Below are 16,280 nucleotides of genomic sequence, written 5' to 3'. Positions count from 1 at the left end.
ATCATGGTCACATGGGGTGGAGTGTTATAGCCAGACGCAAGTTGCGTTTTAGGTGTTGATCAGCACTATTAGCATTTAGGAGGAAGTGGTCAAGAAGCAACTTCACAGCAGTGATTATTATTACCTCGCATTTCACAGCGGTATGTACACATAATCACAGACTCGTTGTGACTGAACAGACATTTGAGAAATAATTCAACGCTGGCAGACATAAGGTTAGTCTCCTAAAGTAGCCTATATTCATTTATTATTTTTCCACTGTTTTTATTTTATTGCTGGTCAGTATTTGCCTTTGTGTGTATATAATGGCAACAGAAATGTCCCCAAAATGTGGTTAAATCGTAAAAATTTGATAAATGGGGACTATTGTCATTTTAAAAAATGTGTTTAGGTCAAAAGTTACAGTTTTGGGTGAGATTTGAATTAGGTATTCGAAACACTTTTAATATATGACTCTGACTGCTTCAGTTGCCATTACAGAAGAACTCAGTAAAAGTTATTTGATTGCTGAGTTGAGTATGGCGCTTGCCAAGCCAGTGTTGTGGATTCATCTTCACCTGGGGGCTTGTGTGACAAAAATTAATATTTTTGCCCTTCAAACAAATTGATCTGAATAACAGTATGTGTTGATTCCCTGAATATAAATGAAACCCAGTAAAATTCAGTTTAGCTCTTTTGAACTCAGTACAACACGTACGATAACTCCCAATACGCTTATTGTTGATGTTTAATTTTGTCTGTCAGGACTACAACGGACCTACAATACACCCTAAATTAGTTTTTGTTGTTTATTGTGTTCTATTTTAACAGTTAAACAACATGGAATGCAGACCCCCTGGAAGAATGCTTTTTGTCGGATTCTAGAATGATTTGAGTTCCGGTGGATATGTAACCCTGGGTGATCCCCGGCTTACTTTACCTGCCTGGCGGGAGATTGAAGACGTGCACGGCCCATTATTGTCTCTTCCCAACCGCGCTTCCCCCCGACGACCGAGGTAAGATAACACCTGTCCTCCCTGGCCTCCAGCCTACCTGTCTGGAATTACCTGTTGCCGTGTGTAAAGACACACCCTCTGTACATGCACAAGATAAACTTGAACTGGGATGCTGTCGTCGGGCGTGACACAACGCTGGCAGTAAAGGGGTTTTATTGGATTTCAAAGGAAGTGTTTCGGTTAACGGCGGACGCCGATGGGTGTAGTGTAGCGTGGTGAGACGACCACACAGGAGGTCCAGTAAATATGATTATGGGGTTGGAGGATGTGACTTATAAAGATCAGTGAGTATACCTTTGTACAGTGTTGGCGTGTGTGTGAGATGCAACAGGCATTCTGTTTTAATTAAATACCCATTCATAACTCCCCCAGGCACCAGGATGGGATCTCTGAGGGAGATGCTGGCCTCCTGCTGCTCCTGTCGAACCCTGCAGGCCTTGCTCCCCATTCTCACCTGGCTCCCCAAGTAGGCACTCTAGTTATCTGTGCTCAGTAATCGTCGGCCTGTCGGCCTGTTGTTCTTCTGCGTTGGTCGGGGGAGCTCAAGCATGCTGCGATGTCTCTGCCACCTCCAGGTACAGGCTGAGCTGGCTGCAGATGGACCTGGTGGCAGGGCTGACCGTGGGGCTGACCACCGTGCCACAGGCCCTAGCCTACGCCGAGGTGGCCGGACTGCCTGTACAGGTGAGCGGGAGGGGCCAGGGGCGGGGCTCAGCTGTACTGGTGAGTGGGAGGGCCCAGGGGCGGAGTTTGGCTGCACAGACAAGAGCAAGTAGGAGGATTTGAACTTTGACTTGAACCAAATCTCTCCGACGGTCGTTTAATCACATGCTGTTTTTGCATTTTATTTTCCAACCCCTTAAGTTCATTTTAATGTTTAACTTAATTGGAACATATAATAGTATTATACACCTCCATTTTTAGTTCACTATTAGTTACTTTGCCCTACAGAGGAATGGTGTACAGGTCTGGGTGCATTTTGGAACACAAGTTTTAGGCCTTCATAGACCGCATTCACCTTGAGTTGATCCGTTCACCTAAAAGATCCCCTCCCTCCCTACCTCCCTCCCTCCCTTCCCCTCCTACAGTACGGCCTTTACTCAGCGTTCATGGGCGGCTTCATCTACACGGTGCTGGGGACCTCCAAAGATGTGACCCTGGGCCCCACCGCCATCATGTCCCTGCTGTGTGCCTCCTATGTGGGGGGAAACCCAGTCCGAGCTGTCCTCCTCTGTATGCTCTGTGGAGCCATTCAGACCACCATGGCCCTGCTGCGCATGGGTAGGGGAGAACTCGAAGTTTGGTTCTAGAACATCCTCAAAGTTCTGGTTCTAGAACATCCTCGTAGTTCTGGTTCTAGAACATCCTCGTAGTTCTGGTTTGAGAACACCCTCGTAGTTCTGGTTCTAGAACATCCTCATAGTTCTGGTTCTAGAACATCCTCATAGTTCTGGTTCTAGAACATCCTCGTAGTTCTGGTTTGAGAACACCCTCGTAGTTCTGGTTCTAGAACATCCTCATAGTTCTGGTTCTAGAACATCCTCGTAGTTCTGGTTCAAGAACACCCTCTTAATTATAATTTGATATCACCATAACAGTTTCTGTTCTGGTTGTAATGAACAGGGTTCCTTCTGGACTTCATCTCCTATCCGGTTATCAAAGGCTTCACCTGTGCTGCCGCGGTGACGATAGGCTTTGGCCAAGTCAAGGTGAGACACACTCGCTTTCACGCTCACATTCTCTCACGCACAAACACACACACGGACCTAAACCTAACCCTAAATCTAACAAACATGCCTTTTTTTTATTTTTATGGGTCAGACATTTTCTTTGATTCAATTAATACAGTCAACCCCCCACCCGCCACACTCGATCATAATTGCCATTTGTTGATACGACAGTATTAATTAGTTCAATTAATTAGCCCATTCTTGTGTCCCCAGAACGTGTTGGGGCTGAATAATATACCCAGGGGCTTCTTCTTGGAGCTGTACTACACCTTCTACAGGATATCTGAGGCCAGGTACAGTACAACACCTGCCAGGTTCTGACCCACCTGCTGAACATGATAGGACTGTTCACAAGTCAGCCAGACTGTCTACCCCCCCCCGTGGTTCCGGGTCTTTTGTGTCTGGACTCTTTGAAATGTTTTGTTGTAGGACAGGAGACGTTGTTCTGGGTCTTCTGTGTCTGGACTCTTTGAAATGTTTTGTTGTAGGACAGGAGACGTTGTTCTGGGTCTTCTGTGTCTGGACTCTTTGAAATGTTTTGTTGTAGGACAGGAGACGTGGTTCTGGGTCTTCTGTGTCTGGACTCTTTGAAATGTTTTGTTGTAGGACAGGAGACGTGGTTCTGGGTCTTCTGTGTCTGGACTCTTTGAAATGTTTTGTTGTAGGACAGGAGACGTGGTTCCGGGTCTTCTGTGTCTGGACTCTTTGAAATGTTTTGTTGTAGGACAGGAGACGTGGTTCCGGGTCTTCTGTGTCTGGACTCTTTGAAATGTTTTGTTGTAGGACAGGAGACGTGGTTCTGGGTCTTCTGTGTCTGGACTCTTTGAAATGTTTTGTTGTAGGACAGGAGACGTGGTTCTGGGTCTTCTGTGTCTGGCTGTGCTGGTGATGTTGACGTGGATGAAGAGGACCTTAAATCCCCGGTCGGAGCAAGACACCACCGTGGCCAGGGTCGCTCACGGTCTGGTCTGGGGCACCGCCACCGGTCAGTATGTGTATGGTTACATGTGTATGTGCTCTAATGTGCATGTGCGTCTCCAGTGCGTAATGCGTTGCTTGTATCTCCAGTGCGTAATGCGCTGGTTGTAGTGGCGGCGTCCTTGGTTGCGTTCTCATGGAACGCGTTCGGCTCTCCGGTCTTCACCGTCACTGGGAAGACGTCCCGGGGCCTGCCGCCGTTCAGAATCCCTCGCTTCTCTGAGACCACGCCCAACGGTACTGTTATCAGCTTTGGAGAGATCTTAGAGGTGAGTGACAGTGGGATGAACCAATAGGGATACAGAGTGGGTGAGTGATAGGCGTATGAACCAATAGGGATACATATTTCTGCCTGTGTGAGTGCTGAGTGAGAGGTGTATGGGCTAATGACAAGACAGAAGAAAGATTGTACCGTATGCTGAACCAATGACAAAACAGCATTGATTATTTTTTATTTTACAGCATTAAGTTCTCTCAATATGCTGAATAACAAGTAGCCATTTCGGCAAAGGTGGTCACTCTTGGTAGAATGCAAAGCCAATCAGACAAAAGTAATAAGCCATTACAACCCCTTTCCGATCAATCTCATGGCAGGATTTTGGCGGAGGACTGGCTGTCATCCCTTTGATGGGCCTATTAGAGAGCATTGCTATTGCCAAAGCTTTTGGTAAGAGTCTTTTCCTGTGTCTGTCTCTGTGTCTGTCTCTGTGTCTGTCTCTGTCTTGTGTGTCTCTGTCTTGTGTGTCTCTGTGTGTCTGCATGTCTCTGTGTGTCTGCATGTCTCTGTGTGTCTGCATGTCTCTGTGTGTCTGCATGCCACATTGCTGCTGTGGTCTTTGTGTTGTTAAAAAATTGCTGTTTCATTTAACCAAGTCACAATAACAATGCAATATAATTATTTTTATTTGCATTCTTATTCCGTTACTTAATCTCCTTGGCTATTAACTGTGAAACGGACGTTGTTTGAAGTTTGAGTTATATTTTTTTCTTGACTGGTTATTGTGGTTTCCTGTGTGTTTCTAACAGGCAGTCAGAATGACTATAGGATTGATGCCAACCAGGAACTGTTTGCTATTGGTCTAACCAACATCATGGGGTCCTTTGTCTCAGCCTATCCTGTCACTGGAAGCTTTGGCAGGTGTGTGTGTGTGTGTGTGTGTGTGTGTGTGTTTATGCTAAAATGAGCCTTTCTGTGTGTGTGCACCCATATTGTATAATGTGCCCATATCTAGGACTGCAGTGAACTCCCAGACAGGGGTGTGTACACCAGCTGGGGGCATAGTCACTGGTAATCACATCCTTTACCACACTCTCTCTCTCCCTCTGTCTTTAGTAGCATAGTAAAATTGTTTTTCTCCACCACTAATTTACTGTAAAGCTACTTAGGTTGTAGCGTGTTACAGATTACCGATCGATTAGGAGTCCAGTGTAATATTAACCCACTGTAATTACTGTGGTGTTTGCCTCCCCCTGGTGGTCAGGTGTGATAGTGCTGCTGTCCCTGGCCTTCCTCATGCCCGCCTTCTACTACATCCCCAAGGCCTCCCTGGGCGCGGTCATCATCTGCGCCGTCGCTCCGATGGCTGACTACAGCGTGGTCCTGAAGCTCTGGAGGACACGCAGTGAGTTGGGGGGTGTACTCATCGAAACAATACAGGCACCCCACACTGTTACAACTGTGTGTGTGTGTTTGTGTGTGGCTTGGCGACACCTAGCCTAGCAGTTAGGGCAGTAACCTAGAGGTTGTTAGATCAAATCCCGGAGCTGGCAAGGTTTCCAGTTAATTGTAGTTGGTCCCCAACATGGGGTTCCCTGCAATTTTCCAGTATGTTGAAAAAGTTCCGGAGCTTGTGTGACGTCTCATAGTGTGACCCTTTAATGTGGGTAGTTACAGGTTCTCTTTTATTTTCTGTGTGTTTTTTTTTTTAATGTGCTTGAGCGGATTCGTGTGTGTGTTTCAGAGCAGGACCTGGTGCCGTTTCTTACGACTTTCCTGTTGAGTTTCTGGGAGGTGCAGTATGGCATTGTGGGAGGTGTAATTGTGTCTGGACTCATGCTCCTATACAACATTGCCCGGCCCAGCATAAAGGTAGTGTGTGTGTGTGTGTGTGTGTGTGTGTGTGACAGGTGTCTGATCAGGGTGTGTTGGTGATGGAGCTGGTTTGTGTGTGTGTGTGTGTGTGTGTGTGTCTGTGTGTGTGACAGGTGTCTGATCATGGTGTGTTGGTGATGGAGTTGGTTTGTGTGTGTGTGTGTAACGTGTGTGTGTGTGTGTGTGACAGGTGTCTGATCATGGTGTGTTGGTGATGGAGCTGGTTTGTGTGTGTGTGTGTGTGTCTGTGTGTGTGACAGGTGTCTGATCATGGTGTGTTGGTGATGGAGCTGGTTTGTGTGTGTGTGTGTGTGTGTGTGTGTGTGTGTGTGTGACAGGTGTCTGATCATGGTGTGTTGGTGATGGAGCTGGTTTGTGTGTGTGTGTGTGTGTGTGTGTGTGTGTGTGTGTGACAGGTGTCTGATCATGGTGTATTGGTGATGGAGCTGGTTTGTGTGTGTGTGTGTGTGTGTGTGTGTGTGAGACAGGTGTCTGATCATGGTGTATTGGTGATGGAGCTGGACAGTGGCCTCAGTTTCCCCTCCACAGAGTACCTCAGCAGAGTTCTATACACACAGGCCTTACAGGGTGAGTGTGTGTGTGGGTGTATTAGGTTATAATATAAAGAAAAACCTTCAATAGAAATCATAGGAAGGATAAGGCTATAAAAGAATATCTATGAATACTAATGAAAATACATTTGATTGAATAATTTGGAAAAACAGTAAAACAGCATATTATTATTTTTATAATTACAGCCGTCTACAATAATACAGGGCTGTAGCTGACGCGGGGAAAGGTGGTTGTGATTCAGGGGCCCATGACCTTGGCGGGGCCCACTGGTCGTAATAATATCAATGTCATCTATGAGTGAGGGGACCCGGGGAAATATTAATAGTAAGAGTTATGACTTATGGATATCGGTGTAGTCCGTGTCCCTCAGGCTGTGGCAGGAACATATATACATTTGTGTGCCAGAAGAGCTGTTAAGTCTTCGCCCGTTAGTATTTTTAGTTTTTCCCGTGGCTGTAACGATCTAACATGTGGAATACGTTTGGTCAAGTTCTTCAAAATGGGAGTCTCTTGGAGATGAATGTCTCTCACAGGAAAGCAGAAAGCTGGTCTCCGTCTCTCCCTGGTCACACTCGTTCTCCCTAGAGTCCACTCCGTAGAATTTAGTACAAAAAAAATTATTTTTGTCAGATAGTGTTGTGTTCTTTCTTTAAAATCAATGAACTAAGCAAAGACTTTGCCAGACTTCTTTCTGGTGGACCTGTTCATTAATCATGGCGTGTGAGGTGTGTGTATATACGTTGTGAGGTCTCAGTCTCTCTCCCCCTCCTCTCTCCCAGCCTCCCCTCCTAAATCTGTGGTTCTGGCCTGTCACCATGTCAACACCATAGACTTTACAGTAGTCAATGAGCTCAGAAACTTGTCACAGCAGTTCAAACTGCGGAAGGTCGGACTCATCTTCTCCGGCCTGCAGGTAGGGGTGTGTGTGTTTGTTTGTGTGTGTGTGTGTCAGTTTGTTTTATCTTGACTTATTGACTAACCGTGATAAAGTATGAAACAGACAGATTACATGTTCTCTCTCCGTCTCTCCCCTCTCTCTCCGTCTCTCCCCTGTCTCTCCGTCTCTCCCCTGTCTCTCCCCTGTCTCTCCGTCTCTCCCCTGTCTCTCCGTCTCTCCCCTGTCTCTCCGTCTCTCCCCTCTCTCTCCGTCTCTCCCCTCTCTCTCCGTCCCTCCCCCGTCTCTCCGTCCCTCCCCCGTCTCTCCCCTGTCTCTCCCCTCTCTCTCCGTCTCTCCCCTCTCTCTCCGTCCCTCCCCCGTCTCTCCGTCCCTGCCCCGTCTCTCCCCTGTCTCTCCCCTGTCTCTCCGTCTCTCCCCTCTCTCTCCGTCCCTCCCCCGTCTCTCCGTCTCTCCCCTGTCTCAGTCTTCAGTGCTGGAGGTCCTGTTGGCGGCAGACCTGCCGGGACTTAGACACACTGACTGTGTGGAGGCGGCACTAACCATCCTATCAAGTAATACGCTCAGTGACTGACTCTACAACTGGCCAATCACGGACAAGAACAGGGATTTATTTTCATTGCTGTCCAGAACCAAACTGGGTGCACTGATGACACTGAAATACGTGGACAAATGAGTGACACCCTGACATCAGATTGACTGACATGGAGCTGAACCCAAGAAGAGCAGGGACCAACACTGGCCCCTCCCCCCAACGTTTTGATTGGCTCATGTTTTGCACTTTAAAGATGCTACTGTGTGATCAGTTTCATCTTCCTTTCCACACACACACACACACACACACACAAGTTTGTACAGCTACCCTCATGGGGACCAGAAAATAGAAATTGCATGTTCCCTTGCCCTAAACTTAACCCTAAACCTAACCCTAACCCTAACCCTTACCCTAACCCTTACCCTAACCTTAACCTAACCCTAAACCTAACCTTAACCTCAATAAAGTAACATTTATGCCTAAACTTTACCTAGATGTAATGCCTTACCTTAACCCTAAACTTAACCAACAACGCCTGGACCTTAAAGAAACCCCAATTCTAACTATAAAATCAATTGTAAGTTTGACCCTAAACCTAAACCCTGAGCCGGAAATTGACTTTTGCCTCACGGGGACCGGCAAAAGGTCCTAATGAGGTAAATTTTTTCTGGTTTTACTATACTCATTGGGACATTTGGTCCCCATTCGTTCAGTAAGACCTAACCCACACACACACACACACACACACACACACACACACACACACACACACACACACAGCCTATATCCATGGACTCAGTCAAAACTCTTGCACTGTGTTTATTTGCCACCCTGTTTTCTGTGTGGCAAATAAACATTCCCCTGAGCCCATAGATGGGCTGATAACCTTCCAGAGTCCTGTTCACTACCTAGCCACTACATTCCTGTAACTTTCCCAAACTGTTTCTCCATGAACTGACTGTTTCTCCATGAACTGACTGTTTCTCCATGAACCGATACACATTAATAAACATTACACACAGAGCCTTCCAGAGTTATTCAAACCCCTTGAGGCTTTCTAATACTTTTTTTTACCAAGTGGACTTTGAAATAATTTTAGTGGTACTTTTTCCTCAGCAACCTACACAAAACACTATTTTGTCTGTAAAACATTTAAACTGGAATCACACTAAAATGTACTGCCACCTAGTGGAGCTTATGAATACAACGTGTTGTTTCATTTTGTCCTGTACTGTAAAAACATGTGATGAGTCACGTATTATACAGTACCCTTTAAATTTATGAGAGAAAATATATTACTTTAAGTTGTTAAATCAAGATTATATATTACAACACACCTCCTGAAGCAGATTTCTTTCACACGACAACACTTTAAATGAACCACAGCAACGAGTCTTAGAAAACAGTTGGTCCGTTTCACTCCAGGTTCCCGCCGTGTGGCCTTTGGCTCCATAAATCATCAACGATCCCTTTAAACACAACTCCGACAGCCACCAGAACCAGGGTGGTGAACACCACGCCCGACCCCGCTGTGGGCCTGTCGGCCACGGCCAAGTGCTTTCCGCCATTGCTTTCCACCATCTCCGTTATCTTCGCCAGCAGCTCCGTGACCTGGGCGCGGTCGTCTCTCCTCTTGTTGTCCAGGACGTGGTGCCTCCCACCGCAGGCGCCGAGGAGCTGTAGCAGGGGACCGCTGTCCTTCAGTAGGTCCCGCACCGGTTTCCCCTCCAGGAGGTCTCCCCCAGTGAACAGAACCACGGTGTACTTCAGAGACTCCTCCCCGAAGTTCTCCCGGAGCCGCCCCGCCAAGGCCTCCCCGTCCTCCTCTGTGAACGTGGCCCCGAGTTTGACCACCAGCAGGAGCGCGTGAGGCCCCGGGGCGGCCAGCCTGGCGCATTCTGCCGCCGGTTCGTTACGGCCTTGCCGCGTCGCCTCGGTGATGCCCGGTGTGTCGACAACGGTGAGGTGGAGGCGCGCCCGGCGGGGGGGCCACCCGCTCGGAGGGGTCACGGACGCCGTCCCGGTGCCCCTCTGGCACTCGGTGGTCACAGCGCCCAGGGAGAAGTCCACCTGGAACGCCTCCCTGCCCAGGATGGTGTTTCCTGATGAACTCCGACCCTGGCCGGTGGGGCCAACCAGAAGCAGCCTCAGCTCCGACACTGCGGGGACACACACAGAGTTACAAACCAGAAGCAGCCTCAGCTCCGACACAATGTCAGTGAGTTCTCAACGAGTTTCGTGGTTCAGGAGAATAACAGCAGACCTAGTCCCATCTGTTAATCACTGGACTTTAACCTCCTTCACAGTGATCAGAGGACACCTGCTGCACTAGAAAGCAGATAACATAGAGAACGATAGAGGCCTCTAGTTGCCGGGAATCTGTTTTGGCACGGACATCGCCGTTAAAGGCCTCCGCCACTCTTAGCGGGACTTTGGCATCCTGGCTGAGGACCTTGTTGGCCAGTGACCACTGAACTGGGCGGGGTGTAATCAGACAGTTAGATGTTGGAAGACCCACCCAGTTGACTACATTAAAATGGCAGATGCTTTCAACGCTAAGCTTCGTGCTGTGGAATCCTCTGAAAAGGGAAATCGGAATGCATCTCCTATATTTAACATTTTCATTTCTGTCATTTAGTAGAATCACGAGGGCTTTCTTAGACTGGTCACCACAGGAATCAAAACCCCACCCAGGAAACAGTATAGGGTGAAGTAACCCTTAAATGCTGATGTTGGGTCAGTTTAGAATTTTCCTCTCTCTTTTCTAAAGGTTAAAACTGGGTGGTGGTAAAGCTGATCCTAGATCCGTACTTCGAGAAAACTTTAACCCAGAGCTGTCGGCCACTCACCTTGTTCGGAGTTGGACCTGGCGCTGTGGATGTAGAAGACAAGCAGGGTCACAAAAAGGATTCCAACAAACAGCTTCCAGAAAACCTTCCAGTCAGAATTCCATGACCCAGCCTCTGTAAAGGCAGACAGGTGTCAGGTTGGGGGGGTCATTTGGGAAAGTCTCACACTGCATTGGGTAATGTGACATGAAAACCTGTGGGGTTTTTTCTCACGTTGTTCAGAGCACATATTACATCACAACATGTTTCACAACAGACTGAGTTGAAGAACCTGACACGAACCTGACACACCTCACAAGGAGACTGACCAATGGAAACACACCTCACAAGGAGACTGACCAATGGAAACACACCTCACAAGGAGACTGACCAATGGATACACACCTCACAAGGAGACTGACCAATGGATACACACCTCACAAGGAGACTGACCAATGGATACACACCTCACAAGGAGACTGACCAATGGATACACACCTCACAAGGAGACTGACCAATAGATACACACCTCACAAAGAGTCTGACCATTTAATACACACCTCCCAAGGAATCTGACCAATGGATACACACCTCACAAGGAGTCTGACCAATGGATACACACCTCACAAGGAGTCTGACCAATGGATACACACCTCACAAGGAGTCTGACCAATGGATACACACCTCACAAGGAGTCTGACCAATGGATACACACCTCCCAAGGAGTCTGACCAATGGATACACACCTCCCAAGGAGTCTGACCAATGGATACACACCTCCCAAGGAGTCTGACCAATGGATACACACCTCCCAAGCAGTCTGACCAGTGAGGTTAGAGTCTGACACAAACACGTAGTCGTGCTGATTAAATGTGACACTTCACAGACACTGGCGTCAGACATGTAAGGACGCAGGCTTGTATTGCTAATTGGGAGGGGATCAGAGTAAACGGTTCCTGAGATTTTGCCTAGTTTCCAGATTAGGAAAATGTCTGTAATTATGGGGTCGGTCATGACCCCCTGTCCCTCCCCAGATCTACATACTTGGAGTTTTGGATGATATCAACCCTGCATGTGAGCTAAGATGACAATTCATCCAGTGTTGACAGGTATCCCCCCCCGCCCCACCCCCCCGAGGGCAGGTCCTTACGGGCCGTTTACTTTGTGTTTGTAATCCAGCACTGGTTGATGTCACCCCATGCAGAATAGTCTAATAATCATCTATAAGGCCAAATGTGAACTGAGCAGAATTCTCTTCACTCACCTCCTGGTTGCTCTAATCTTTCCCCTGGTTCAGTGAGTGTCACATGTCCCTGGTAGCCCTGTTATCAGAAACAGATTCTGTGCTTCAAATTCAGTAGCATTTCCAGTTGCTTCAACGGTAAGAGAAATGAAGGAACGTCAATGCATAAAATGTGTCCGTTATGGAGCCAGAACATAGTGAGGGAAAATCACTTTATCCTCACTTTAGCCAACTTCAATCTCCAAAATCGAATACAAAAGTATTTTTGAAGCTATGACAAAGGTTATTTGCTGAAAAAAAATATAATTAATTACATAATTATTAAAATAGAATTTATAATGCAAAACTTATAACGCATGGAATTTCAGTCAAACTAAGCTTGTTGGAGAAAAGTAAAAAAAAAAAAAAACATCGGTCACCGTTAATAGGACACATGAAACATGTCAGCCCAGAGAGACCGCTTCTTTAGTAACCACGTCAACTCACGTTGAGCTGTTCCGTGGCCCCTCCCAGAGGACGGCAGGGGTGCCGTTTGTGCGCCCCGGAGACCCGGCACGACGCACACACCGGCTGGCTGTCCTCCAGGCAGTAGAGGCTCAGTTTCTCCCCGTGAGCAGCGCAGTGTTCCCCCCACGCCGCCGCGTCCGCCGCCGCGTCCGCCGCCGCGTCCGCCGCCGCGTCCGCCGCCGCCTCCCTCCGCTCCCTGTCCCTGACCAAGGCCTCGCACAGGTTCCTCAGGGCCAGGTTCCTCGGCGGGCCGGACGCGGACGCGGGCAGCTTCCTCCTGCAGACGGGGCAGTCCTGGTACTCCCGGTGGTCCCAGTACTGCAGCAGGCAGGCTCTGCAGAAGCTGTGGCTGCAGGCCAGGAGCACGGGGTCCCGGTAGATGTCACAGCACACGGGACACTGGAGATCCTCCTCTGGGAACGGGGACGGGAGGGGGGGGGTCATTCCTCCGGTTGGTTTTGGTTTACTTCTCTTTTCACACACTACGGGTCGTCTCTGCGCGCGTGTGTGTGTGTGTTCATGTGGACCGAGTGTGTTCACTTTCTCACCAGAAATCCTAAGCTGTTCGTTCTATTCAGTACGTCGACACATTCTTCGCCTGAACAGTCAGGCTGTCGTCACACGGCTGAACACTTCACCGATATACTTTGGCCTGGAAGAAAACAATCCAAACTGGACACATGGAAACTTAAAATGGAGAGGCAGAGCAGAGAGGAAGCAAGTGAGTGAGGAGAGATAAAAATATCGACAGTAGGCAGGGCCAAACCCATAGAGTTAGACAGTGGGCAGGGCCAAACCCATAGAGTTAGACAGTGGGCAGGGCCAAACCCATAGAGTTAGACAGAGGGGGAATTTTTTGTGTTGTACCATTAACGCCTTTGTGAAAGCACAGGCAGTGCCATTAAGTCAGTGTTTCCCATTCATGCACGTTTTCATGTAAATCTAAACACTTGATGATAGGAACTGTTTGAATCAGGCGTGTGAGTGGGAGGGAACTATTTGAATCAGGTGTGTGAGTGGCAGGGAACTGTTTGAATCAGGTGTGTGAGTGGGAGGGAACTGTTTGAATCAGGTGTGTGAGTGGGAGGGAACTGTTTGAATCAGGTGTGTGAGTGGGAGGGAACTATTTGAATCAGGTGTGTGAGTGGGAGGGAACTATTTGAATCAGGTGTGTGAGTGGGAGGGAACTATTTGAATCAGGTGTGTGAGTGGGAGGGAACTGTTTGAATCAGGTGTGGTTACTAGAGGTCCTATGGTATTTATTGTAAAGGTGCACTCTGCACACACCTTTATAGTGAATCCTTGGGGAGAAGATGAAAAATAGTTTGTCATGTTTCCTTTTTAAACAGAGGGAGCTGTACCCCCTGCTCCCCAAAAACTGCCCACTGCACACTTGAACTCATGATTGGGACTGTAAATGCTGGTGTTAAGTTGTGCCTTTGAGGAGCTTGGTGATTTCAATGGGATGGTCATGTGACCAAACTGCACCTTTAAGAACAGAGCTGTTAATCCTGTCACCCAATATCAAAAGTCAGCTGGATCCCTGGAAATAAATCTGAATCCTTGGATTTACTGACCCTGACCCCCATTATGCAGGACAAACGCCTTGAGATCAATCACCAGAGAAGTTGCTTAAGTTAAGCTTTCAACTACGTGTTTAAGGGACAGCAGCACACTAACAATTTAATGTCATTTATTTAAACAAATCAACGCTGATTGACAACTAAATAAATAATAAACGTCTGGCAGGTTATGTTGTACAAAATATACGCGTTAAAATAACTGTTACGCCAAGTATTAAATATTTGAGATATACATTTTCAAGGTATTCATGGTTTCATGTACCTGCTTCCGACATTGGGGGGGAGAGATTTCTGTCAGTATGAGGCGTTTGTATATTTGCGCCGGCCACTACCGTGTACACACAGGGAGAGGGGAGCTGCTTGTGGACTCACGTAGACTCGTTAATGTGGAAGATATTTTAAATGTGGGAAAATCTTTCGGTTTTAATCATTTTTCCATGGGTTCATGCAATGTTCACATTAGGATGTATCGTGTGTTTTGACCACGTCCCATCATTTGTAATGATAATATAAAGTAGTTTTGTTATTTTTAGAGTACAGCCACATTTAAGGCCACTGTTTTATACCAGACTGAGATAATGGAAGTGAAATGGGAGATTGCTGATGCGCTAATGGAAGCCAGAGTAAACGTCTTCAGAGGCAGATTGGAGATTGTCCTTTAGCCTTTAAGGGGTGTCCTTTAGCCTTTAAGGGGCGTCCTTTAGCCTTTAAGCGGCGTCCTGTAGCCTTTAAGCGGCGTCCTGTAGCCTTTAAGGGGCGTCCTTTAGCCTTTAAGGGGCGTCCTTTAGCCTTTACAGGGCGTCCTGTAGCCTTTAAGGGGCGTCCTGTAGCCTTTAAGCGGCGTCCTGTAGCCTTTAAGGGGCGTCCTTTAGCCTTTAAGGGGCGTCCTTTAGCCTTTACGGGGCGTCCTTTAGCCTTTAAGGGGCGTCCTTTAGCCTTTAAGGGGCACTGCACAAGCCCTTGTGCTCCCAAAGTGCAACTCAGCCTTTTGCCTTGTTCTTTCCACTAGCGATGCGTCACTCTGGGTTAAAGCATCTTCATTTAAAATGCATTTTAAATAAATGCTATTAAATAACCTTTTTCCTTTGGTGCATTTACACAGAATATTGCTGCAACACATGCACATGGAAATCCGTTGTTACAGCTTTGTAGTCTGATCCAGTGCCTCTCTCCACCTCTGAATGTTTCCAGCTCTGTCCACATGGTGGCAGGCTTCAGCAAGGTTTGTACACCGTGGACCATTAACAACACCTGTCCTGCCTTTGGCGAACGTGGCAGGACTTCCTCAGCTCTTTTCACGCGCCCGTGACTGAGCACTTAAACTTAGCTACTCTGGTTAGCCTTACAGCGTTTATAGCTTTATACAATGCAATCTACCATTTGTTTTTATTTTTATTCTATTTGTATTTTCTCATTCAATGTTTTATTGTTGATTGTTTTTATTGTAGTATTGGTTTGTATTCTATTGTATTTTCATATTTCTCTTTTTCTTTGCAAAGCACATTGAATTGCTTCTATGTATGAATTGTGCCATATTAATTAACGTGCTTGTTTCGTCAACATTCTCTTTCAACCAGGAAGTCGCGTGGGTCAAAGCATGTGAGGGCAAACCGACGCAAACTCGGGCAAGCTCACCTGAGCACATTTGCAGGCGCCTGAATGCCGTGACGCAGTAATACTAATACAAAACAGTCCTCTTTTCGGCCGATTCTGGACAATTTGCAAATCCAATGAGATTTCTTAGCCACTTGCCCATGGGGCTTTCATTGTCAAGGCTCGAATTTAGGCGGTGGTTGTCAGCTTGCCAGCTTTAGTGATGCAATTTACACACCTGACTTTAGTGTGGATGGTACAATTACACATACACTCACCAAACAGCAGTGTAACACTGAAATATTGGTCTAAAACAATGATACTTGTACCCAGTCAGAAATATAATACAACTTTGAACCCTAATATTAAATTTGTGCGCAAGGGTAATTATTCAAAAATGCTCTACAGTGTCAATGATTCTCCAAACATCTTATCAACATCTCCCCCAGTAATTTAGCAGAAATCTTTTACCAATCTGTCTTTAGAGACCAATTTAAAAGCTTCCTTAGTGGTCCCACAGACAGATTTATTATTATTAAATAACATTTTCTTGCCATCAATCTATGAACTTCCCTACACCATAATGACAAATCTAAAATGAGTTTTAGAAATATATGCTGGGATCCAGTTGAGACCTTATTCAGTCTCTCCCCCCTCTGTCACAAAGTCACAATTATTCAGCTGTTCTCAGGCCATTCATCAAAACCTGTACAATAAAATACTATAAT

At 47.0% G+C, this 16,280-nt stretch overlaps 2 protein-coding genes across 3 annotated transcripts; one reads left to right on the top strand and one right to left on the bottom strand.

Annotated features, from left to right (window-relative positions):
- The first annotated feature begins 22 nt into the window (after positions 1-22).
- slc26a11 (solute carrier family 26 member 11) lies at positions 23-8,110 on the top strand. 2 transcript variants are annotated; one of them, XM_034294176.1, is made up of 17 exons: positions 23-140; positions 811-995; positions 1,368-1,461; positions 1,571-1,679; positions 2,084-2,276; positions 2,619-2,704; positions 2,939-3,018; positions 3,568-3,710; positions 3,794-3,972; positions 4,298-4,370; positions 4,730-4,841; positions 4,936-4,991; positions 5,185-5,325; positions 5,665-5,792; positions 6,284-6,383; positions 7,148-7,281; positions 7,730-8,110. In XM_034294176.1, the coding sequence occupies exons 3-17, from the start codon at positions 1,376-1,378 to the stop codon at positions 7,835-7,837; spliced, it is 1,728 nt and encodes a 575-aa protein (XP_034150067.1). In that variant the 5' UTR covers positions 23-140; positions 811-995; positions 1,368-1,375; the 3' UTR covers positions 7,838-8,110. The 2 variants fall into 2 exon arrangements, with proteins under 2 accessions (XP_034150067.1, XP_034150065.1); XM_034294174.1 differs by having other exon boundaries at positions 23-215.
- Positions 8,111-8,893: 783 nt separating this feature from the next.
- Positions 8,894-12,905, bottom strand: LOC105012039. The gene is made up of 4 exons (XM_029122254.2): positions 12,356-12,905; positions 11,891-11,948; positions 10,648-10,761; positions 8,894-9,957 (listed from the first exon to the last, which is right to left on the bottom strand). Exons 1-4 carry the CDS (start codon positions 12,818-12,820, stop codon positions 9,215-9,217), a joined length of 1,380 nt encoding a protein of 459 aa, XP_028978087.2. The 5' UTR covers positions 12,821-12,905; the 3' UTR covers positions 8,894-9,214.
- Between the last annotated feature and the right edge of the window lie 3,375 nt (positions 12,906-16,280).

The sequence above is a fragment of the Esox lucius genome, chromosome 9 (assembly GCF_011004845.1).
Source record: "Esox lucius isolate fEsoLuc1 chromosome 9, fEsoLuc1.pri, whole genome shotgun sequence".
In the NCBI taxonomy this organism is placed as follows: domain Eukaryota; kingdom Metazoa; phylum Chordata; class Actinopteri; order Esociformes; family Esocidae; genus Esox; species Esox lucius.
Note: the sequence above shows the minus strand (reverse complement) of the source record. Positions and strands in the feature narration are given on the sequence as shown.

What these genes read in the sequence shown, in the direction of transcription:
- LOC105012039 (XM_029122254.2), bottom strand. Translation starts at nt 12,820, where the DNA reads ATGACCCCCCCCCTCCCGTCCCCGTTCCCAGAGGAGGATCTCCAGTGT. An exon ending in GGGCCACGGAACAGCTCAAC is followed by an intron (nt 11,949 to 12,355) that starts GTGAGTTGACGT and finishes TTCTGATAACAG; the next exon opens with GGCTACCAGGGACATGTGAC. An exon ending in CAGGTCCAACTCCGAACAAG is followed by an intron (nt 9,958 to 10,647) that starts GTGAGTGGCCGA and finishes GTGTCCCCGCAG; the next exon opens with TGTCGGAGCTGAGGCTGCTT.
- slc26a11 (XM_034294176.1), top strand. Translation starts at nt 1,376, where the DNA reads ATGGGATCTCTGAGGGAGATGCTGGCCTCCTGCTGCTCCTGTCGAACC. An exon ending in ATTCTCACCTGGCTCCCCAA is followed by an intron (nt 1,462 to 1,570) that starts GTAGGCACTCTA and finishes TGCCACCTCCAG; the next exon opens with GTACAGGCTGAGCTGGCTGC. An exon ending in AGCTGGGGGCATAGTCACTG is followed by an intron (nt 4,992 to 5,184) that starts GTAATCACATCC and finishes CCTGGTGGTCAG; the next exon opens with GTGTGATAGTGCTGCTGTCC.